The sequence below is a fragment of the Scomber scombrus genome, chromosome 14 (assembly GCF_963691925.1).
Source record: "Scomber scombrus chromosome 14, fScoSco1.1, whole genome shotgun sequence".
NCBI lineage: Eukaryota > Metazoa > Chordata > Actinopteri > Scombriformes > Scombridae > Scomber > Scomber scombrus.
In genome coordinates this window covers 4,974,988-4,998,658 of record NC_084983.1, presented here as the reverse complement: position 1 = coordinate 4,998,658, position 23,671 = coordinate 4,974,988, and the positions used below count along the sequence as shown (strand labels likewise).

General features: G+C 39.7%; 1 protein-coding gene across 1 annotated transcript; it reads right to left on the bottom strand.

Annotated features, from left to right (window-relative positions):
• Positions 1-7,031: 7,031 nt before the first annotated feature.
• si:dkey-250d21.1 (uncharacterized) lies at positions 7,032-21,672 on the bottom strand. Its single transcript, XM_062433072.1, has 11 exons — positions 21,342-21,672; positions 17,926-18,046; positions 16,685-16,792; positions 16,570-16,606; positions 13,899-15,691; positions 13,760-13,790; positions 11,854-13,619; positions 11,456-11,504; positions 9,461-11,259; positions 9,323-9,359; positions 7,032-9,178 (listed from the first exon to the last, which is right to left on the bottom strand). Exons 1-11 carry the CDS (start codon positions 21,434-21,436, stop codon positions 7,680-7,682), a joined length of 7,335 nt encoding a protein of 2,444 aa, XP_062289056.1. The 5' UTR covers positions 21,437-21,672; the 3' UTR covers positions 7,032-7,679.
• Positions 21,673-23,671: the final 1,999 nt, after the last annotated feature.

Genomic DNA, 23,671 nt, shown 5'->3' with positions numbered 1-23,671 from the left:
GTTAGAGTGTGTCTGTGATGATAAATAGCCGATTACAGCTGCTCTGGTATCACTCCCATAAAATTCCTTCAAGTTCCCCTCAAGTGCTCCAAGGACAATTTGTAGTGACCTTATCATGCTCAGTGGCAGACACTATTTCCATGTCACTAATAATTCTATAAAGGGTTTACATGACTATAAAACATGTTTTAGAGTAGAGAGATTATGCTGGTACAAATAAGTACTTTTGTAAAATAAGTTATTGGATTACCGTATTCTTTCTTTCAAAGCTGCACTCTATTATCCACTTTTATTTATTTTTTAATGTTTTCCTAACTCATTTGAATTAGTTAATACTTACTTTTAACACAATGTATATTATTTGTCATAACATTTTTAGCGTCTAAATAAGTTTTGTAATGACTATAACTGATTTAACAATAAGGTATAAAGAACACAATGATCAAGACTATTCATGTATGAGCTATAATACTTGAATAAGCTGTTTTATATTTTAGAATTAAGATAAAGAGAAGATACACACACTCGCACTACTGGCCCGAATGAACAGCACAGTTGGCTTTATTGTTCCAAATGCTGAACATAATTAAAAAATGAACTGTATACGTTGATATGATATATACAGCCTTATGGCAAAATACAGAATAATTAAATCATCCCACTCCAATTACTGAAAATGCCCATGACTAGTGTTTTTCATTCAAATCTATTTAGAAATGATGTTTTACATTTAAACGCTCTTGCATAAATTTCTGTTTCTTTTGAGCGCTCAAACCAACAAACAGAGAACTGCAACCCGACTTCAATTATGACTCGGCTGGCTGTACTCTACAGGCAGTAAAGCCCTGGTTTTGTGAATAAGTTACTTTGATTATAAATGTTTTTTAAAATAATGTGTAAGTGAAATGTCATAGTTACAGACACAGCTTTTCTGTCACGGTCTGGGTTGAAGAATGATGTGTTTTTTAGATGGGGGTGAATTTAGAAATGGGAATAATTTCCAATTTAAAAGGTAAATGATGCCCTGAATTCACTACGACACTAAAAACACATTTTATTTATTAGTGTGGATACCATAATATAGTTACAATATATATATTGTAATACAATGTGACATGATATAGTGTTATTCCACGTACACCCATGCACACATACTAATGTTTTCCAACATATTTTCTTTGTAAAAAAAAAACTGCAAATAAAACCTTCCTAAAGTTACATACAGTTTTCCTGCACTGGCTGATTTCCTTAAATATTAACCACACTGTAAATGATATGTTACAGAGCCAGCTGTGGGAATGTAATGTATAGTTTCCCTGAGAATCTGCTGCACCTCCATACCTCAGACAAAAGCAGTAGTGAGCTCTTGTCCAGACCTTGACCTTTGCAACTGGTATAGCTAACATGGCTGGCCTCGTGCACCGCTGTCCGCTCCACTGGGAACAGCAGATCAGGTGTTGTCAAGCTGCCTCTGTAGCAGACACCTTTACAGACCACAACAAACCCGCTTCCTCCGGTAACACCTGGATCCTGCGTCTTAATCTGTTTGCCAAACATTGTCCACAGCATCTTTTCACATAAAGTATGATGACCCCATATTTATGTCTCTTATTTACAGCGGGGCTGTGATCCCGGTTCCAGGGACACTCAATGTGTTTTGCGTGGCAGTCAACTGTGAATGGGCACAGGTTGGAGCGTGTGTGGGAGTTGTGGAGCCTCCAGCAGGACCGGGCCCGTCTACAGAGAAACTTTTTACACTCAGGCTCTCCATTCCTGAGCTAGGATCAACACGCAACCCCTTGATCTTCACATCTCACCTTCCGAGCAACACAGAGGGGGGAGGACACCTTCTAGGGAGACGGAGGGGGGTAAGTGAGCCACTGGAGTTCATGATAATGAAATAACTCATGTCATATAACAACGGAATCAGAGCTGGGTTATGACAGATTATCCATGTCTGTGATTAAAACCAGCTTTACAGAGATAATATTACAGCTACATTGGCCTTTTTGACTGTCACTATAATCAGCTTTCGACATGGTGGGATTACTGGTGAAAAAGCCACAGTGTGTCTCTGAAGAGATGTCCAGAGAACTTTTCCAAAACTTGCTTTTCCCCCCTCTTTTTTTTTTTTTTTTTTAATAATACGCAATTGTTTAACCAAAGTGGGGTTTGGAGCTGAGCTGGAAGTTTGTTTTCAAAGTTCACTTAATAAATTAGATAAATCCCTTCAGATCATGGCACATCACCACAATGAAACATTTCAAAAACCCCAAAAGTGTAAATGCACATAAATAGAAACTGTAATTCATCGGTTAAAGACTTCATGTGCAATATTTCACAATTAAGCTGTATATTACATTTCTTGTGTTGCAAAAACAGTTTCGAAATTGACAGAATGAAGAATTTAGTCAGCCCCGCTCTGAATACAGTGTTAATGTTTGGGTGGAATGAGTCCTCGGGCTTAAGCCTTTGTCCTTCAGATCTCAAGAGGATCAAACCAATATCACAAATCTAGAGGCTCATTGATGGTGGGGGGTTAGGGAGGGGGCGATACTCAACTTTCACCCAGGAGGATAAGAGCCTGGATGGGTGCAGAGTTACTATTATTCGCCTGGAAAATGCTCCCATGCGCCTATCAGCATGTATATAAAACTAAACTGAGCTCTGACACACTGCGCAAATGAACCAGTGACTTATTAATCAGAAGTACATTTTGTTGTAAATGTTTCAGGGTGATTTAATAGGGAGATAAAAAAAAAAGAAAAGGTCAATGTTATGTTCTCTTCTTTCTTATTTCTCATTTTTAATGCCAAACCATTATTACACAATAGGAAAAAAATTCTCGGAAGCTCACTGCCATGTTTATATAATTAAATCAAGCCTCTTTTAGTTTGTCAAATTTTGATAAAATGGCAGAAATAACTGAACCACAATGATGAATTAATAAAGATTTAACTCTGAGGTATGTTCATTTCTGCCTGTTCTTTATTACCAGCTAAACCCATTTGACCATAGAGAATTTTTCAATCAAAATGAAAACCAGGAGATTGATTAACAGCCATCATAAATGCAACAAAGCAGGAACTTAAAAGGGAATTTTCAAATGGAAACAATCAGTGAACCATATCCATAACGGTTACTTTTCATTTTGCCTCTTATCTAAAATTAAACACGGAACGACACGGGCTCTGCTGCCAGCTGATTATCGACAAATAACAAAAACATTATGTATCATAAACACTATCCCTAAAGGGTAAAAATTGTCTAATTAGACCTGCAGAGGGACAGTGACAGCTTCACATCAGCCATGTGAAAATACCATCATTCTCCAGTGTCCCTCCTGTGAAAGCTGCCGTAGCTCACAGTGGGGATCGCCACAGAAACAACAACCTCCATCCAATTTGTGCCCTTCAGGACACGACTGGACTCACATCTTTTGTATACCATTTGTTTATAACCTCTGTCTCTATTGTGCTTTGAGCACAGAACCCTTTCAAGTGACAGATGGGTGGCACTTTTGAACACGTCATGTGGTCCTCCAGAATGCAGAGCAGTCTACACCATGAACTGTGTGGCACCGTTCATGAGGCCTGTGGCAAATACAGTCCAGGAGTTTAACGGCGCTTCAGGATCATTCCGGAAAAACCAAATTATCATGGGCACGCTGGTCTGAGCTGAGGTTATAAAAGTCATGTGCATTATGGAATAACCACTCAAGAGAGGAGTAGATTCCAGTAATACAACTAATTAAGCACATTATGGTCCTGTTACATCACCAGAGCGTCATAAATCTGAGCTAAATGAGTCCATTCACTTCATGAAAATGACTTCCGATAATTAACCACACTTTTAAAGGGAAAAGCCACCCCAAAACATATGTGTTTTACATTTTTCTATTCCACTGCTTAAATTGTTTTCACACAGACTGCTGTCACCAATTAGAAGATCAATTGACTGATGATGTCATTTGGAGCGTTTCCACAATGACAATGAATTAGTGACAGCATCTACTGAATAACATTTTTGCTCACCTCCTGTCATCCTAGTAAGTTTTATTTGAAAATAGAGTAGGAGTTATAGCTGTGAAATACAAGATGTGTCTATAATCCACTGAAATCCATATGAATGCTTGTCATAGTGGTTTGGAGTTTGTTCTATTATTTATTGGCTATAAAGCAGCTGCAGGAGTCTATCTCTACCGATCAGCTGGTCAAAGCCATGAATTTAAAAGTAAGCTGTGTATTGCTAAAAAATTAACACATGAATTCTACATTTAAGTGGATTTTCACTTTAAAAAGAGCCATTTCTTTCAGTGTCAAGGGTGGCAGCACTGTCTCACACAGGTCCTTGATCACAATGTATGAAGTATCACTGCATCTGAAGAGGTGTTGCTGAAGAGGAGCAAAAGGTGTTGAGGGCAGAGGGAGGATGACTTCAGCACAGTCTGGGGGTGCTGCATTCATTTACAGACGTCTCTCTGCTTGCACCTCCTTGTAAACATTAAGTCTAAGAGCCATGGAGGAATCATAAAGCGGCCACAGGCTTCTAAACAGTACAATAGATAAATTGTGCGAATACATCTGGTTCGTATGTATTTATTTTTTGCTGTGGTTGGAAGAGGTGTGAGAGCACCATGGTATCCTTTTAAATGATTAAGGATTACTTTTTTAAGTATGATAAACACATTTGAAATTCCAAGCTGCGTGCCTATTTCTGTGTAAAAATGTTCCAGGACCAAATAAACTTTAAAAGATGCTTTAGCAGAGGTCCAAACAGGGAGCTGAGCAGTGTTTTGGTTGAATTGTGGGCATGTTCTTTAAATAAACACATTAAAGTTTAGGGGTAAGATAAAATACATGTATTCACTTCTTCATGACCATATTAATCTCTTGTACACCTCAGTATTGGTAAAACACAAGAAGACAATTCTTCATATTTCACTCTCACTCTGAAAATCCTACAGCTTTACAATGACAAGTAAAAATGAAGTGTTCTTCAAGAGAACAATCAACAAGCTGACATCTGAATAATTCAAACCAAAGGTTTTGCTCTTAGTACTAGGAGGATCTGAATTCTGGCCTGTGCTGCCAATTTTCCCTGAAAGGGAACCTTGAAATAAAATCCACTTAAGCCCTCTGTCTTCCCCTCCAGAGTGTAGTTAAATCCTGGCTGTGTATGGACATGATTACAGAGTGCCACGGGTCTTACATCAGTGCAGAACCTTGACTTCCAGCAGGAAACCTGGTGCACGGGTCAATTATGGCAATACCTTGTTTTGCTTATAGATGCAGGATGTGTTCTCCATGCTCCAACACACCAACTACACTTGAGATTTCAACTTTAACAAAGTCCACTTCTACATCCTGAGTGCAAATAAATAAAACACAATCTGTAGGAGGCGTATGGCTCTTAGCAGGATATTTAGAGACGACGCTGGTGTGCTCCTGTGTTACATGTGGCTACAACGAGGCCTGCAAAACACTGACTGCTGCATGCGGCCCACAACGGAGACAGATCTGTTTGCTCAGCAGCTGAGCAGGGACATGGAGATGCTCCTTTCACACTGAGCTGAGCACCGACAATCAGGGCTTTGTCAGGGAGGCATCTGCTGTTACAGCTCACAGGAAGAATACATGTCTCTTTTAAGTGCACTCAGTGGGGTTATCAGTGCTAAAAGATATGGTGGTCTCATGTCAACAAACACAAAATTAATGTGTAAAATAGGGTTTTAACAGAAGCATACAGTCTTTCTTTTCATGATCCCTGTTTGGGTATTTGAAGGGAAAACAGGTCCACAAAAATCAGTTTAGTCCTTTAAACTAGGATTTGGTCTTTAATCCAAACTTTAAGTGATAAGGGTGTTTCATTATGACAGTGTAGCTCCAGTAAGCTAAAGACACTCAGAAATGTTTTTACCAATCTGCTATTCTAATGGCAACTGGAATGAGTCAGCTAGATTTTCAAACATCACAAATGTTTGCCACCTTAAAATTTAGTATGAAGTCATAAAAACTAAGTAACAAATTAGCGTTTAGTCAGTACAGTAGCTGCATGCTGTTGAAATTCCTCTTGTAAAGGCTTAACCATCACATTGGAATTCATAGCAAATAATTGACACTATCCAACAGCAGACCCACTGAATACACTCATTCTTAGAAATCACATATTAACCAAACCACAATGGCAACAATGGAGCCGGAAAGTGAGGATTTGCATCACTGGTAAATACTAGTCAAACCTGTTTGTCGCACATACCCAACATTGCAGTGACCTAATACTTTTAGGGTGAAAAGTAATTGTAAAATAAATATTTACCAGGTGTCTCGAGATAATGCAGTCAGTGGTTATATGACCTTAATAACCCTCCCTTTAAACCCACATCCTTGTTGATTCGTACGTGAATCATGGAAGAAATTTGAATCAATACATCATGACCTGAACTAAAGGTTGAACTGCCTGTTTTGTGTCAGTAATCATTAACACTGGCCACTTGAATTGCAATTTCAAATCTTTTGGTAGTGCTTAGTTAAAATGCCTCACGTACACGTCAAAGTGAAGCATGCAAATGAAGAATATACTCCCTTCATCTAAAAAAATTAATTAAAATCATATACGCCTTTCTGGCTGTAGTGATAACAGTAGGAAGGTAAAAAGTATTTAGATAATAGTTCTGCTAAAACAATTATTTACTGGTAACCTCCTGAGCTTCCTTTATTGCACTTTAACTGTTACAAGTAACAGTAAAGCGTTACTATAATTGCAATTACCATATATACCACCCCTACAGGTATTCTTATTTTAATGTCAGTAATAACTTAGTTAAAACACACAGGTACACTTCTCTCGTCTCACTCGAGACTAAATTCAATATATTTTTTCCAGAGGCAAATAACAGCCCAACTGCGCCATCTTGTGTTAAGTCACAGACTTTACTACAGATGTGACTAAGAAGTGAAAAGTGAATTAGAACATGAAGCTTGAAAAAAAACTAAAAACCCAGAGGCCAAAACATCTTTTTGGAGCATTTTATTACTTTTTTGACAAATATATATGAAGGTTTTCCCTATTCAGGAAACATTCTTTCAAATATACGTTTACAGCAAATTCATTCCTGCAAAGAGACAGGAAACATGGGAAATCATCAGAAGACATGATGGAACTAATCATTTCTATTTGTGCCCAGGAAAGGTAAGGGTGTGATTTCATAATTATAATGGATTCATGAAGGTGATAATGAAGTCAGTCTGGTCATTTTTGGTAATGATAAAAATAGAGTTGTTTCAAACACCAATGGGACATTTTTCAACATCTGTATTATCATGATACATGGGGGTGAATTATTAGTTTTGCATCAAGGCACACAAGCATTGATAACCGTCAGTGGAGCATTGCTTTTTTTTCTTTTTTTTTGCCAAGACACTGGTCCCATTGGGCAGTACAACTGTACAAACTAAAGAATGAAAAAACAAAACAAAAATAACATAGGGCTTAGTTTGCAGGATAACAACAAAAGGAAATTTCAAAGAATTTAGATCAATAATGTACACAGAAATATTGAATTCAGAACTTGGGACCTCAATTTGGGTTGAGTCACGCTAGTTCTTAAGCATGATGGCGGTGACATCTCTCAAATGCATTGCTCATATCTTCTAACTGTGACGGAAGACGTGCAGCTATTACAGAGGATGTAGCTCAGTGAGGGATCGCTTTTCCTGCTGAATGAACTCTTGTAAGCTTCTTTTTCCCTGCCTGAAGTTGCTTTCCCTCCTTGAAAAGGGTAAGATGACCTGGAGTCTGAGGAGAGTTTCAATATTACTAAAACTTCTTATCTGTGAAGTCTTGAGGGTGTCAAGCACAGTAGTTGGGAGGTAGCCTGCCAGGGGATTCAACCATTTCTCCTTCCACAACTTCATCTCAGTGTGAAGGGAGGCCTGATCTGGCAAGTCCTCCTTGTACAGGCGGAACACAAGACCACTAAGAATGCTGGTTTCTACTTTGGACATTGCGTAAGGCACAATCTCCAGACATCTCAAGGTATCCATTACCTTTTCTATGAAGAGGTCATCAATTTCTGCTGTTGAGTGCTCTATAACCTTCATGCTTATTGAATCTTTGTAAAACTCGCTCAATGGCTCTAGAAGCACTGAATGCAACATTGTGACGTGAAGTTTTGACGCAAGCACGACAGCCTCCTCAAACCACGCCTTGTGATGTGTGTCAATGTCACTCTTCAGTTTACCAAGGGATGCTTTGAGATCTGGCAAATTATTCACAGCAAGTAACATGTCTAAGGGTTTGCCCTGCAGAGACTGACTTAGCTTTTTAGTGACACTCAAGACGTTCTTCTGCACCACTGCTGAGAGGATGAACTCAAAGTTTCTGATCGCATCAAAGAACTGCATTGCTTGTTGCTGGTCTGAAGAACTTCCCTCACCTTTTAGCTCATTTAAGCAAAGTAAGACTGCTTCTAAGATCTCGACCATCACCTCGTGCATGTCATGACTCTTCTCCCAGTTCTTAATGAGTTTGTCCCTCAGCTCGTTACCCTTTCCTTCATTGTGCTGGAACACGTGAATGATCATATCTTCCAGTTTGTTCTGGCGTTCTGCGTCCTCTGTGAGCCAATGTAATATTTTACCTATCAGCACTGCTCCATCAGCAGCTTCTTCTGCACGAGAGGATTTAGCCAGCCACACGTTAAAGGACCAGGCAGAGCTGACAGTTCTTATAGCTTGGGGGTACTTTTGAGCTATTGCTAAACTTACAGCCCTCATCTGTGTCCCTACTTCACCAACACTCAGCAAGGCCTGTCCTCTACAATACTCCATGTTGAGCCCCCACTTCTCAGACAGGGCTGTCTCAATAGCATCTGCAAGGCCAACTGGATCTTCACTGAAGGGGATGAAAGCCAGTGTTTCCTCACACTGGATGTCCTCTTTGTTCAAGTACCTGATGCACAACGGGACATAGAGCGCACCGTCAATTTCAACAGCCTGCTCAGTTATCACTGTGAAGAACTGAGAGACCCAGAGGTCCTTGAGGATTTCTTCGCGTAGTTGCGTCTCATAGAAAGACACTGCTGTTCTTAGTCCTTGAACAACATCCAGCGTCACTTGAGTATCAGAAGATTTGTCTGCTACACTGGTTGGTGCCACTGGCTTTACTTCAACGCTTCCTGATTTAAAAACAAACAAAAAAGTGTTACTACATACCATAACAACCTTCATAAACAAAATAACTCTTGCCAATTTATGGCTTAGCATATTCCATAATCAGAATGAAACGCAGTAATATATTATCAAGTTAATGACACACTTACCACAATCCAACTTTAGTCTTTGTAAAGTTTCCATCACCTAAAAACAATAACTTTGTTTATCAAATGCTGACTGGAACAACTGTGAAAACACTATCATTTATTTTCATGATTTAACAAAGGAAGCTATTTCAAACTCACCTGTGACAGACATGGACTGCTCTCTGGATCAACCTCTACACACTTCTCAATGACCTCTGGCAGTCTCTGCAGTGTTGCGTAGTGAGAGAGGAGCATCACATGAACCGTTCTGTTGCCTTTGCACACAGTGTTTCTTAATAGATCCCTCATGGAATTCAAAGTGGTCTTCATCAGGTCACACTCGATACTGACACTAGGAAGGACAGCTACTAGCCTAAGCAGTAAGGCAACGGCTGGGTGGCTCTTTGACTCAGGATGGACTAATGTTTCAGCGATAGACGTTGGAGGCGCAACATCCTGGTATTTCTCTCTCCAGACGGCAGCCCAGGCATTGATTTCCTGCTCTGCTGCTTCAGGCTCAGGTATATCTGTTAGGTAGATGCTGAATGGCTTGTCTGTGGACTCTGACAGAACGGGCTGTGGATTGCAGGAGGGCAGCAAAGACAGGACCGACAAGGCCTTTAAGTGGCTGTCTGAGAAGCAGTACTTCATTTCATCGATGAGACTTCTGAGGAGAGGAATGCTCAACTTTTCTCTATAATATATCTCTGGAGATTCATAGCTGTTGGATTCCTCTGAGAAGCATACTTGCTCAGGAGCTACCTTGGTTGCTAACTGGAATGCCTGCTCAAACCAAGTGGAGTGCACAGTGCTTACGTTTTCCAACATCTTGTTAAGAGTCTCTATGATTGAGGGGATTTTTTCCACTTCACAGAGAATATCAGCAGGGTTTCCACAGCGGAAGACAGTGCTACAGTTACGAAGAGGAGCACAAGCATTCTTCAAAATCACAAGGGTGACAATGAAATCCATATTTCTCAGAGCGGTAGAGAGAACTTGTGCATGCATCGACTTGGCACCTGTAGCATCAGAACTGACCGCATCTAGGCAGCTGAGGATGCCCTCCAATGTGTCAGCAAGTATGTCAAAGAAGTCCTCTCTCTTTTTCCACCTCGAGCAACAAGTTTCTGGCATTTCCTCCAGGGCCTCCCTTGGCATATTCAAAAGCCCATCAACTGCCTCTGCCAACTGTCCCTCCAGACAAGGAGATTCATCAAAGAACAGCAGCAGGTCTTCAGTGATGTCCAGCATTTTGGCTACTGAGGGGCAAGGCACGCTTCCTGCCAGCCAGTGGGCAAGGCCGCAAGACTCACTTGGTGTTACAACGGAGAGCGGATAGCTCTTGAGGAAATCCAAAGACATTTTCTTTAGGCTTTGGTAACCTGAGCCCAAGTGCATGAACGCTTGTCCTCGGCAGTGAGACATCGGTAAGCCCCACTCTTCAGTGAGAATTTTTGCAAGTTTACTCGCTTGTGTGTCAACATGACAGTTCTCGTCAAATGGTAAGAAACCCATGAGCTCAACCTTTGGAGCAGATTCTCCAACGTACCTGACAAAAACAGGTAGGTGTGTCTTATCAGCAATTTTGACAGGCTTGTCAGTAATAAGTGAGAAGAACGGAGAGTCCTGTATTTCCTTGAGTATTACATCTCTGATTCCGTCTATGAGTAGTTTCACCGTTTCGGTCTCACCGATTGATGGTGTGCATTTGCTCTCCCTTCTGAACCAGCGGCACATGTTGAGCTCCTGGATGAAAAGCTCTCGTTCCTCTTCTGAGAGGTCAGCGAAGCTGCTGTTCTTTTTCCCCAACAGTGCAGCCAGTCTGAATACCCTCAACAGACTTTGACGATTATCTCCTGTGTGCCCGTTCTCATCTACAGGTTTCATGTCTTGGTCCTCATTCTTGTCAGGAGATTGCTGAATTTTGAGCTCTTCATCCTCCTCCTTGACACAATCCACTAAACCATATCAGAGAAAAACACAGAACAACAGTGGTCATGGCAAAAATTAAATCATAGCAAATAAAGACATTTATAAATAATACAAAAAAATCTTCATCTAGATACTTTGTGTTCAATTATGTGGTATGGACATTATTTAAGTTATGCATTTCTGTTAATAATCAAATTCAAAAACTTATCTGAACAACCATACCTTCCATATTATTGTCAGAGTTCCTGATGAAACTTTTGGATTCGTTGTCCTGTAACCCGGATAGAAAGGGTTAATTACACATTCTCTGATTATAAAAAATAGAAACTCAATGTCTGACTCCACTTGACATTCATCTGCTGAAGGGGGAACCACTGTAATCTAGTTTAAGGTGTGTAACTACAAGCATGACTTGTGACATCAGAACTACACTGAGGATGGACTTTTCAGTGGAGAAGGAGACATTTTGTGTCTTTAAATATTTGCACATTCATAGAACTATAATATGAGATACAACTCATCATTCAGAATTGATTATTTTTAAATAACTTAAAACATGTCTGTAGGTAATCTTTAAAGCAGTAGCACCTAAATAGATAATAGATAATACAAGCACTTACCAGACAGATACCCTCCAAGGCTTGTGGAGTAACCTTCAAACACTGGGTCACCATTCGGTCCAGGTCTCTGCGGAAGTCTGTGCCCACCTCCAGCATAGCCAAGCATGGGGACCTGTTTTTAGGATTTGTATTCCTCAGATAATCTTGGAACTTCTTGTGGCGCATTACAACACCACAGTCCTCAAGTGCTGTGCTGGGCAGCACAGACATAATTCTGAGCAGTGCATTGATGTTCCCAAAGTACTGCATGAGTGGCAGACGCAACGTGTGAAATATTGAGCCTGGGATGGTCACAGAGGCAACTTTGGTCTTCCATGTTACTCTCCAACAGCACAGCTCTGTGAAGAAGTTGTCAGCATCGGGTAGATCACTGCTGTAGAGAGGAGGCTTTGACTTTAAGCTCTCAAACATATAACTCACTGTGACTGAGCATGGGACCAGGGAAAGGAAGTTAAGAGCTTCTTTGTGATCCTCTGAAAAATGATCTTTCACAGCATTGATGAGGTTATCCACCAGAGGCACACTTAAGCCATCTTTGTAAAAGCCGACTGGCTTCATCATGCAGTCCCGTGGCAAAGAATTTTCAGGCACTTCAATCTGCACTCTTAGACTTTGTGCCATTGCACAGGCCTCGTCAAACCAGTTCTGGTGAAACACCTTCATATTTGTTTTAACACGGTTCAGAGTGGCCACAATACCACTGATTTGGCAAAGCTGGGATGCAGCACTGAAGTGGTCCTTCTGGAGACCTGCACTCAGCTCTTTGGTAAAAGAGGAAGCATTCTTCAAAACCACCATGGCAATGATGAAATCAAATTCCATTACCTTGTGGAGAAGTGCCCCAGCTCGTTCTGACACAACGGCTTTCCATCTCTGTGGGTTGTTTTTGATTTTCTCCAGACACTCGACCAGGGGCTCCAGCATCTGCACAAACACCTCATACGAATCATGCTTTTCTTGCCAAAAGGAACAGAACTTTCCTTGCAACTCTTGGACCTTTTCATAGCTCTCTCTCAGACCATAGGCTATTACATGGTCTAGCTGTTTTTCTAGAGTATCACTGCTGCCGAAAAACATCACAACCTCTTCAAATGTATCCAGAGCTCTTTTAATTGCAGGCACTGGGATGGACTTTGACCACCATGTGTTGAAAGAGTAGGAAGAGCAGTGTGTGCTTATAGCAAGAGGATGCTTCTCTTGGACTTTGCAGGCAAAAGCTTTCAGCTTGTAGGAAACGTCACCAGAGCCTAAGTATGCCTGCCCTCTGCAGTTATTCAAGTCAAGACGCCACTCAACTGTTACTATTTCCAGGAGACGTTGTACCATGGCATCACAATCAAGATCTGACTCTAGAAACCCCATCAACTCAAGGCGCATGACATCAAAACTGTCCACAAACCTCAGGAAAAGTGGCAGATAGTCTTTTTCCCCAAACTTCACAACACGGTCAATGAAGATGGAAAAGAATGAACTTCCCACTTCCATGAGAATTCCCTCCCTGACAGCATTCTCGCACACAGTTAGTACTTCGTTCATTTCAGACTTGGTCACATACTCAACCTCTCCATCCTGAGTAGCAGAAACCTCACTCTGCTTGTTTCGACTGCTGTATGTTGCCGACACTGCAGCCTGCAAAGCAGCTTTAAGAGCATCCCTATCAGTCTCTGCACACTTCAACTCCACAAGCCTTTCAGCATCCATCTCTAGGTTTATGAACTGTAATTCTTCTTCAGTGTCCTTTTCAGCATGGTTTCCTTGGGTTGCCACTGAAATGAGAAGTGGGAATGATCTTATAAACTGAATATGCAATAATTCAAGAGTGCATATTCATGTGTAGTTTCACAAATATGATGTTTCCCATCGGGTACACTAGTCATCAGTAAATAATTTTAAAAAGTAATCTCACCTTGTGGAGGCTTCTCTTTTGTGTCATCATCCTGTAATGCACACAAAGTTTCATGTCATTTCAGGTTGAATAGCTGTTTTATCACTTAAGTGGAATATAAAATGGTAAAATTATATTCTATTTATGACAATGTACTCACCATTTGTATCAATTGCAGGATGTCTGGATGCCTCAAAGCATATGACTCTGCCATTTGTTCAACATTGTAGTGCACATCTTGGTTGACATAAAGATATGCCATACTGCACTGTCTTTGTTCCTCTGGTGTGGCTCTCAGGTAGGAGTGGCACCGCTCCAGTACCATATGGTATTGGCCATACACATCTGCCTCTGCATTTACACATGGAACAGTGCCCAACACCCTCAGCAAGCTCTGCACATTTGGGTAAAACCCAATATCTGGAATCTTCAGAGTAGCAAACACTGTGGTGGGAAGGATTCTGCGCTTGCTTGCATGCCTCCACTTCACTTCCCAACAACCGAGCTCTTCGTAAAATGTGTCGGGCCTTGCAAGGTTGTTCAAATTGGCGTCTGCTACCTTATCCCTGCGAATGCTGAAATTGTGATCAGCCATGTAAGATGGCACTAACGACAGCCATCTGAGAATCCTCACCATCTCTGTGCTGAACACTCGCTTCACCTCTGCAACTAGATACTGCAAGATAGGCCGGCTCAGAGTTTCTCTGTAAAAGTCCTCCAGTGGTATTTCGGTTGTGTCTTCTTGGTCCACCTCTGGTTTTGTGACCTCAACTCCCAGCTTCTTTGCTCGACCAACTGCATCTGCAAACCATTTCCTGTGAAATATTGCAATCTCCTGTTGGTATTTGCTTACCAGCTTTAAGGCATTGGAAATTGTGTACTGCAAGGTACTGCTGATGCTAATTATTCCCCTGAGACTCGAGTTGAGTATGCTCACACAACAGAGGGTGTTCTTCAGAACAACAAGGGTGATGATGAAATTGAAATTCTTTAAGACTGGCTTGAGCTTGGCCATCTGTTCAGCAATATCTTCATCTACCTTTGAAATCATCTCATTGATGCAGTTCAGGAATGGCTCCAGAATATCCAACATGGTCTGGAAGGCATCTGTGCCATATTCCCAATTCACACTGATAGCTGTCTTGATCCTGTCCACTTCTCCTTTCATATGGCCATATGTTGTCTGGATCTTTCCTTCCAATCTCTTGCAAAGCTCTGGTGCTCTCCTGAGTAACGAGGCCACTTCCTCTACAGTGTTTGCAACACTCTGGATGGCAGGCACAGGCATGCAGCGAATAATCCATATGTTGAAGGCATATGGGTCACTCGGTGATAAAACCACCTGTGGAAACTCCTGTAGAATCCTGCAGGTAAGGTCTCGCATTTTCTGACACATACTGCCTGTAACCAGATAAGTGAGTCCTCTGCAGTGCTCCATCCTCAGCCCCCACTTATTTCGTAACTCTGAGAGAAGCATGTAAAACAGATTCTCTGCATCCACATCGCATGGTAGGAACCCAACGAGGTGCTTTTGTGGAAACCCATCTACTGTGACAGACCTGATGAAAACTGGGATCTGATCCTTTCCCTCTATACTTGTCACATCCTGAAGCAGAATGGAGAAGAATCGTGCCATTCTGAGGCTGTTTTGGATCTCCTCTCGCATTAGGTCCTCTCCGAACTGGAGGATTTCTTTCTTGTCAATTTTCTCCACACAAATACGATTGAGAGACTGCTGACCTCTTGCGCCTCCCATCGGCTCATCAGTGTTGATGTTTGCACCATTGATGCTAAATCCGGTCAGTGCCAGGATTTCCTTGAAATAGACTTTAAGAGTCTCTTTCGCATTGTACTTGGCTACATCCTCTTGTTTCTCACACTGGTCAGGCGTTGTGCTGTTCTCTCCAAAAAATTCTTTTGTCTCCTCAGTCACTTCTGGTGTTGCTGTGTTTTCTGATGGGAAAGAGAAAGTACTAATTGAAACGCTTAGATGATTTAAAAAAATTGTCATTCAATATATACAACAAGGGCTAAAACTGTAACTTAAACTCAGAGAACTTAACCTCTTAAATTCCCTAAGGATACTGGCATCCTCAGCAAGACATTACTGCCTTTCAGAGGCTATAGCAGGCTCAGTTTTAAAGATACAGTGAAGGTATATTATTAAACTAGACGACCTATGGCGTGTTAACTTGTTGTGGAGGGGTTAAATAGTGCTCAAAGTGAGGCTAAATTTTAGCATGGGTAAAACTGGCATGACCATTTTCAAAAGGGTCCCTTGAACTCTTACCTCAAGATATCTAAATGAAAATGAGTTTCCTCTTTACAGACATGCCCGTTAAATGATAATCCCATGCCGTTTTGGGCAAACCATGCAGTATAAATGTGCTCTTTTCGCCTATTCAAAAAATGGTTTATTTAATATTTCTGCATACTGGGACCCCTCAACAATCTTGGAACTGCATAAATTGTATTAACTTCGGTGTTCCTTTAAGTACTTTGTGGGTTTTTTCCCCCCAATATCAAGTGGTCAAAACTTAGATTTTGTACCAAATATGTGTAGCAAATAGTATCAACCCATAAATTGCAGACATTAATTGAGCATGGGAATGGCCATCACATAATGTTCTGAGTGTCTAATCAGCACATGTTTATTACAGATTTATGACTAGAAAAATGTGATACATAGTGCTGAGCTGCAGGTTCCCAGCTTTCAGATCATGTATCCCACTTCTATGTGGTACACACTATTAACCTCCTATTGACCTAAAAAAGACAAAAGAGGTTAAATAGGTGACTTTTACAATAATAAATTAAACCAGCCACTGTACCTTTTGTTTTCTTCACAGAAGCAGGTCCCTCTTCCGACTACGGAGATGAAAAAGATAATTACAGGTTTGCATTTATGATGTTTTAGCCATTATAAATGCTGAGTGACACACTTACAGGATCTCTAGCTCGTTTCCTGTTGTAGGTTGATTGATTATTCACAGGTGTTGTTAAGTCAAAGATTGTTGGAACAGCATCTTCCCTTAAGACACAACTGGAGGCACTCTAAAAGACAAAAAATAGGAGATACTGTCATGCTTAGCCATAGTATTCTATGTGAAATCAGTAATTCCACATTAACAAATTCACACGATAGGATGTTGGGATTTAGAACGACATAGTAACAAAGCCATTATAGGCAGGCACAGTGCACAAATGGAAAACAACCTTTTTTTAAATACAAATTTTCTTTCAACAAATTCAACAAAAGTGTTTTTTAAAATGTCTTTATTTAAACCAAACCACATTGATACTGTTGATCAACAAATAATTTTGATGCAGTAAACTATAATTGTGATTTGGTCAGAGAATTATAAGTGGTGTTTTACCTGAAGAATTATTATTTCCCTATTGCATAGCACATTATCTTCGCCATTGTGTGTTATATATTAAGTTTCATGTCTATTTGATATACCTGTAGTTTACAATTGTCTCTTTTTGTTGACATTGTATTTAGAGTGGTATTGGCACAAATCTTTGGGATGTTTTGAAAGCTGTAGCCATTGGTGGGGTTAACCGAATTGCATTAAAATTAGGAGTAACAATGATTAGTCAATTAATCGACTAGATGTCAGCTAATAAATTAATTACACCCAATAGAGGTGGGTGATGTGGACTAAAACAATAACTATAATTTTGACCAAATTCCTCATGGTGCATTCAAAATATTTACACAATAACATTTTTGATAAGAAATCATCAGTAATGTATATAATAATCATAAATTATAATATAAGTAGGTAAAGGTTTATAACAGAAACAGCTTGAACTGTTCACAAAATTACATCCCTTTACTTGAATAAACCTTTAAACACATAGGACATATCACAATATTACTATATCCAAAAAACCTGGATAGAAAAAACATGTTTCTTTGAACATTATAAGATGAAAAAAGACATGATTTATAACACGGCTGTTGTATTTACTTGTATTAGATTGTACCTAATAAACTGGTACTTCAGGTTATCCTAGCAGTTATGACAATAATAGGATAACAAATGCTGTAGTTATTAGCCTGTAGTTTTTGCTCACAACACCAAAACAATGAGGGAGAAGACACAGTTAATATAGTTTTTTTTTTTTATAACAATGCATGTTCCTCACAAAGAGTAATGGGCAACAGATGTGCTTCTTACCTGATGAGAGATCATAGAGGACTCAAAGTGCTTTGCACAAAGTCTGTACAGCCTATGCAGCTCTTCAGGAGGTTCTGATGCCAAATCTTGGCGACAACAGTTGTTCAACCATTGTTCACAGCTGAAAAACACAGAAAAACAACAACATAAATTGTTGTGGTCACATCCAAAGACAAACACTGCTGGGTATGATTCACCAGTTCACCTTACTAAAATACCACTGTGAAAGTTCATAGGTCTAAAAGCTTAAATATAGACAGAAACTGACTAGACAGCTTGAGGTAGATTACTTTGTTGATATAGTTCGTTAGATTATGAAACACACACAATTAACTGCAGACTAAATAGAATAGAGTAACGATTAAGAAAGGGGACTTTATTTCTGATCTAGAGAGTTTAACAAACAAATAAGATGTGTATGCAGACAGACACACAATTATTATATTGGTGCAAATCCCTGTACAGTAAATTCTTGAAACATATAGCCTATGTTTAAGTTGGCAACTTAAATAATTTGCTATTTTCACTGTGAAAATAAGACATACTTCACTTGGCCAACATAACATCCACCGCAAAGCTGTGAGAGATGATTTTGATGCTTACTGCTACCAGAAGTCATATCCGCAACAGTTACATAAACTTGGCACCCCCACTGCCACACTTGACCAGCACAATTCTGCTTTGGTTAGCTGCATACACAACACAACCCTACCTCACATTTAGAAATGATGATAAAAGAAAGACTGAAGTCGCATCCGATTGCTTCCTTTAACATTTTGCATAGCCCTTTGTTTTTTTGCTGTCTTCCATCACACTTTTCTTTCATTCTCTCCATTTCCACCAACTGATTTTATTGATGCATGCACAGAGGAAAGGTGGTTAGATTTTCTCATGAGCAAATGAGATTCACTTCCCTCAATCGTACACGTCAGATGGGTGCCACCACAAAAGAGAGAAATTATAGCCCTAAGCACCAATTCCCAGGATCAAACCTTTTTGCACTCAACAGGAGGAAGCGGCTCAATTGGATATCTAATCATAATAAAGAAATAAAGATATCTAATCTCATCTAATCTAAAGTTGAAATACAGGCTTCTCCTACTACAATAGTCTGTATAGCCAGTATGTTCTGCTTTGAAATTTCCATTCCGGTGCGTAACGTCTGCTTTTGTTTTGGTCTGTGTGATTTCGCCCACTGCCCATTCAACTTGATCATAGTCCTGGCACGTTATTTTAAACACATTACGTGCCACCACTATGCAATATGGTGTTAAGAGGTCATGGTCATTTCACATATTGCTGTGAGATCAGGATGACGCCCATTTTGACACCCCAGGTTGCCAGATATGAAACACTGGAACACAATTACAGTGTGCTGCAACCATGGAAGCAAGCAAACAAACTGGATCAACTGAGATAGATTCAACCAGACCTAAAAACCAGCATGAGCTTTGAGTCTGGGGACCAAGGGCAGGGGAAGACATCTCTCTCCAATAGCTTGAATTTGGACAGCAGTACCAATTTAAACACTTGCTGTCAGTGTTACATATTTCTCATGTAGTGAGGCTCATACTAGTTTTATCATTACAATGCATGCAGCGTTTTAATAATTACGCACTCAAAGTCCTGTCATTTGCCCCCCCTTCATCTGGATTGAATGAAACTCAGTGGGGCTGTCCAGTGAGTTTACCCAGGATTGCTCAAAGGCATCTTGAGTTAAAAGTAAATATAGGATAGGCCACGCCCATGCATGCACACCAAAACTAGTGAACTTCAGTTAATTGGGGTTTAATGTACATGTTTTCTACATTTGTGACACCCTCTATCGGTTGGGCTCAAAATGCTTTAGTAGACCTGTTCTGGGTAATGGACTGAAGTTGTATAGACTAAAAAGATTCATGATGATTGGATAAATGGTTAATGTCTTATGGCCAATTTCCTGTTAAGCCCAGCCCTTTGTGACGGTATTTTAGTTGATGGCAGCCATGCTTTTCCACTGATCTTGCTCATTTATGATAGAAATGTGTATCTCAGTCCTGCAGTGCTGTACACCAAATTTGTTGTTGACAAAAGTTCTATTAACAATACTATTTTTCACATTATGCAAATTAGCAAACAATCCATCACGGTGTACTTTTATGGTCCAAGAGACTTTTTGTAGCGCACACTGAGCTGGACTTGTGTGTTCAATTTCAAGTCCAGACTCACTGTGTGGGTGTCCCAGTCTTACAAATGATTTATTCTTAGAACGTGAATTATAGCGCCACCATCGAGACGATTGCAGTCGTGTTTATTGTGAAGCTCTTTCACATCATTTCCAGTTATTGGGTCAAGTTTCACGTCTCTAGCTCCATCCAGCAAATTGAGCCGCGGCAGAGGAAAACAAATAATAATAATAATAATACTGATAATAATAATAATAATGATAATAATAATAATAATACTGATAATAATAATAATAATAATAATAATAATAATAATAATAATGATAATAATAATAATAATAATAATAATAATAATAAAAAAGCGGAACAAACTCGATCCTTCCCCTTCTGCTTATGAATCTTAACAAGGACAAGTCTCTCTCTCTCTCTCACACACACACGTTGCAGGGCTGGACTAGAAATATTTTGGGAGCCCGTGACCATCAGTAAGCAGTCTTTCCCTTGGCTTGCGGGTTACGTTTCCTGTCCATAGACACAATACTCTGATTTACCCAGCGGACCTACGGCTGGGGTTCAAGTAGTCTTTTACATTTATTTCTATATCGTCAATTTGTTTTAAAGCAAGATAAAACGGCTTTAGCTACACAATACTACCTGAGTCTAAAAGAAAAGAAAACAGTTATGAGGCAGCAGCAGCAGAGCAGGAGGCGCTAGACTGTCATTTATTCACCTGTTAAAACGGTGTTAATATAACTTTCTGTTATTCACAAAGAGCTGTACTGCGAAGTTTTTGTATAGTCTTTTGCATTTTTGTATGAAACAGTCACAATAGTAGAAACTAGCACTATCAATGAGAGGTCTATTCATTTTGCTAAGCTAACGTGGGTCCCACTAACGTTGCCACACCATTGAGACGGTAGGTGTCGTTTACCGATGGCGATTTAAATTACTACACAAAAAGTTTTCAGCGAAGCTTTCTCTTTGTTTGTGAAATGACTGAACACTAAGACAAACTGATAGGAGCAATATCACACCATATAGTCACTCTCCGAGCCACAGGGAATGAATGGAGTGTAATTCACACGGACTTTTCTTTCAAGAGTAACGTTAGTCTGCGCCATTTTCCACAGAGTTGTGTCACTGTTAGCCAACATGATGTGAAGCTAACAGTGCTAAAGGCGGAGAGCTAACATATTCATTTTGCATGTTCATTTATAATCCGCATTTGAATTAAATAAGCAGAACTCTCACCGCTGTGGATCCAAAGGAAAGCTGAAAAGTGGAGCAGTGTTATCGGATTCCCCTTGCTGGTAATCACAGTTGGCTGCGGCGCAGCAGTCAGTCATTTTGGACTGCAATGTAGCTAAGCTAGCAACTTAGCTAGCTTAGCTGGCGGTTGCAAGCTGGCAAAGCTACTGTGAGCAAACCTGCAGAGTCTACAGAGGCATGCCTTGAGCTAAACCTGCAACCTGCACAGCTCACTTTCACCCTTATTGTCGCTTAAAGTCTCTTTTGCAAACTAAGAGCGGACTCATTCCATGCTTTAAAAGTTGATGTTGTCGTGGTGAACCAACAGTCGCCGAAAGCGTGTTATCAACCAGGAACTGGACTGTGTAATACACCATGTCAACCAGCAGAGAGCACAATGGGCCCGACGGGGCCGTCCAAAGAGCTCCACTGTCAAGATAGTTCACATCTAGGGGCCTCAAAGCCTCGGCCTCCAGCGACTGTCTACTAGTGTTTGCTACTGGGGTTTCTTTTCTTGAAATTTTGGAGTATGCACTACCAAAAATACTTATTTTGTACTTGTGTGTATTCATATTAGTCTTTATGCATTTAGGAAATACTGTACTACAAATACTGTAGTACAATAAGTGAAAATAACAATTATTAAGGTCTTTGATGATCCTTTATCATTAAAAAAAAGAAGAAGATTTAATTCATTTAGTTTGAGGTAGTTTTGGCTGGTATAGTCCCAATCAGGTGTTGCTGGATTGGTATGACTGTCCTGAATCCAGCATTATATGATATGTGACTGTAGCAGGTATGGTCAGTAGTCTACATTAAGAAATGACGTGTTCCAAGTAAGTTAAATGGAGGTACATCAAATCATTTTAGGCTTTATACATTTTTTTGGAGAAGAATATATTTATATTTTACTCAACTAATGTATGAATTGTCAGTACCCTTGAAATGATTTTGTCATTGTAAAGTATACAGTACTAATCATGTGATTGATTAAGCTTGACAGAGGGTAATTTGATAAATTATTTGATAAATTATAAACTATTTGAAGCACTTTCAAATCTTAATTGGGCCCATCCCCATAAACCACAATCATTGATGTTTTATTAAAAAGTAAGAGGTAAGTCTTGGAAAAGTCTTTTGCTCCAGCTGATGACCCCTGTAGCTGAGCTAGTGTGCATCGGCCAAGGTGCAGCAGGTTAAGATATCAGGTAGACCACCTGCTTAGAACATTGACAATGGAATGTAACCAAGACCTTTTTTTTGTTTTGACTGTTGAAGAAACAGCAGTTCCTTAAGAATGTTATGCTATACTACATTAGTATTCATTGCTCATATTATAAATTACATTTCTCAGGCATTAAACTTGATTTCATGATAAATATTTAAACGTAAACATTTAAATGTAAGCTTTGACAGCTCAATTAATGTCCATTTGGGCTGCCAAACGTCTTTTTTCAGTAGGCAGCACTGCTCTTGTTTAGACTTCATACTCTCTGATTTAGATTTGCAGCTTCCTCTTCTTCTTCTTCAGTTTTTACAGCAGTTTTGTTTGGTGTCACCCTCACTGATGCCCTCTACAGATCCTGATGCACATCCAACCAATTCTTCAGTAGATCATTTAAATCTCTGTGATCCAGTATTTCCAACATAGTCTAACCTAAATCCCCTTTTTTTTTGTCAATTTCAAATTAATTAATAATTCTAGATTACATTATGTTCTTACAATCAGGCATCTATTAAACTACAGATATACAGATGGTAGTTACTACAGTGTGTAAAGATCTGTTTAATATGCATATTTCTGATATAAAAACATATTCTGTCAGAGTCCTTAGGATTTGAAATGTCTTGTAAACATGTAACTAAATTTGTCTTCCGTTCATACAATGACAATTGATAAACAAAGAGAACATTGCCTGCAATGACACAGTTTGACTTGTCATAGACTCAACATTAATCAGTGTATTATTTCTTGCTATGATCATCTAAGATGTCTGCAGTGAAAAGGCTTTTAACAAGAAATGAGCTGCTGAATCATTCTGTGGTTTTACTATGCTCAAGAGTTAATGCATCCAAAGTGCAGAAACATAATTTTTATACATTTTAAAAATGATTAATAAAAATCCAGTTATTATAAAACCTGTAATTGTTGGTTGTAATGAGGCTCATTTGGTCATGTTTCATTAAATGGAGGGGCAGCTTCCTTCCTGACATAGACAGAAGGTTACAGCAGTTCACTACTGCAGGTCTACCTCCTACAGGGGCAGCAACAAGAAACCATCCAACTCAGAATTCAACTTTACAGTGAAGGAGATGTAGCTTAAAAGGGTGTT

Coding starts and splice junctions, on each gene's coding strand:
- si:dkey-250d21.1 (XM_062433072.1), bottom strand. CDS start 21,436: ATGACTGACTGCTGCGCCGCAGCCAACTGTGATTACCAGCAAGGGGAA. Junction 13,620..13,759: donor AAAAGAGAAGCCTCCACAAG/GTGAGATTACTT, acceptor TTCTCATTTCAG/TGGCAACCCAAGGAAACCAT. Junction 11,260..11,455: donor CTCTGACAATAATATGGAAG/GTATGGTTGTTC, acceptor GATATGGTTTAG/TGGATTGTGTCAAGGAGGAG.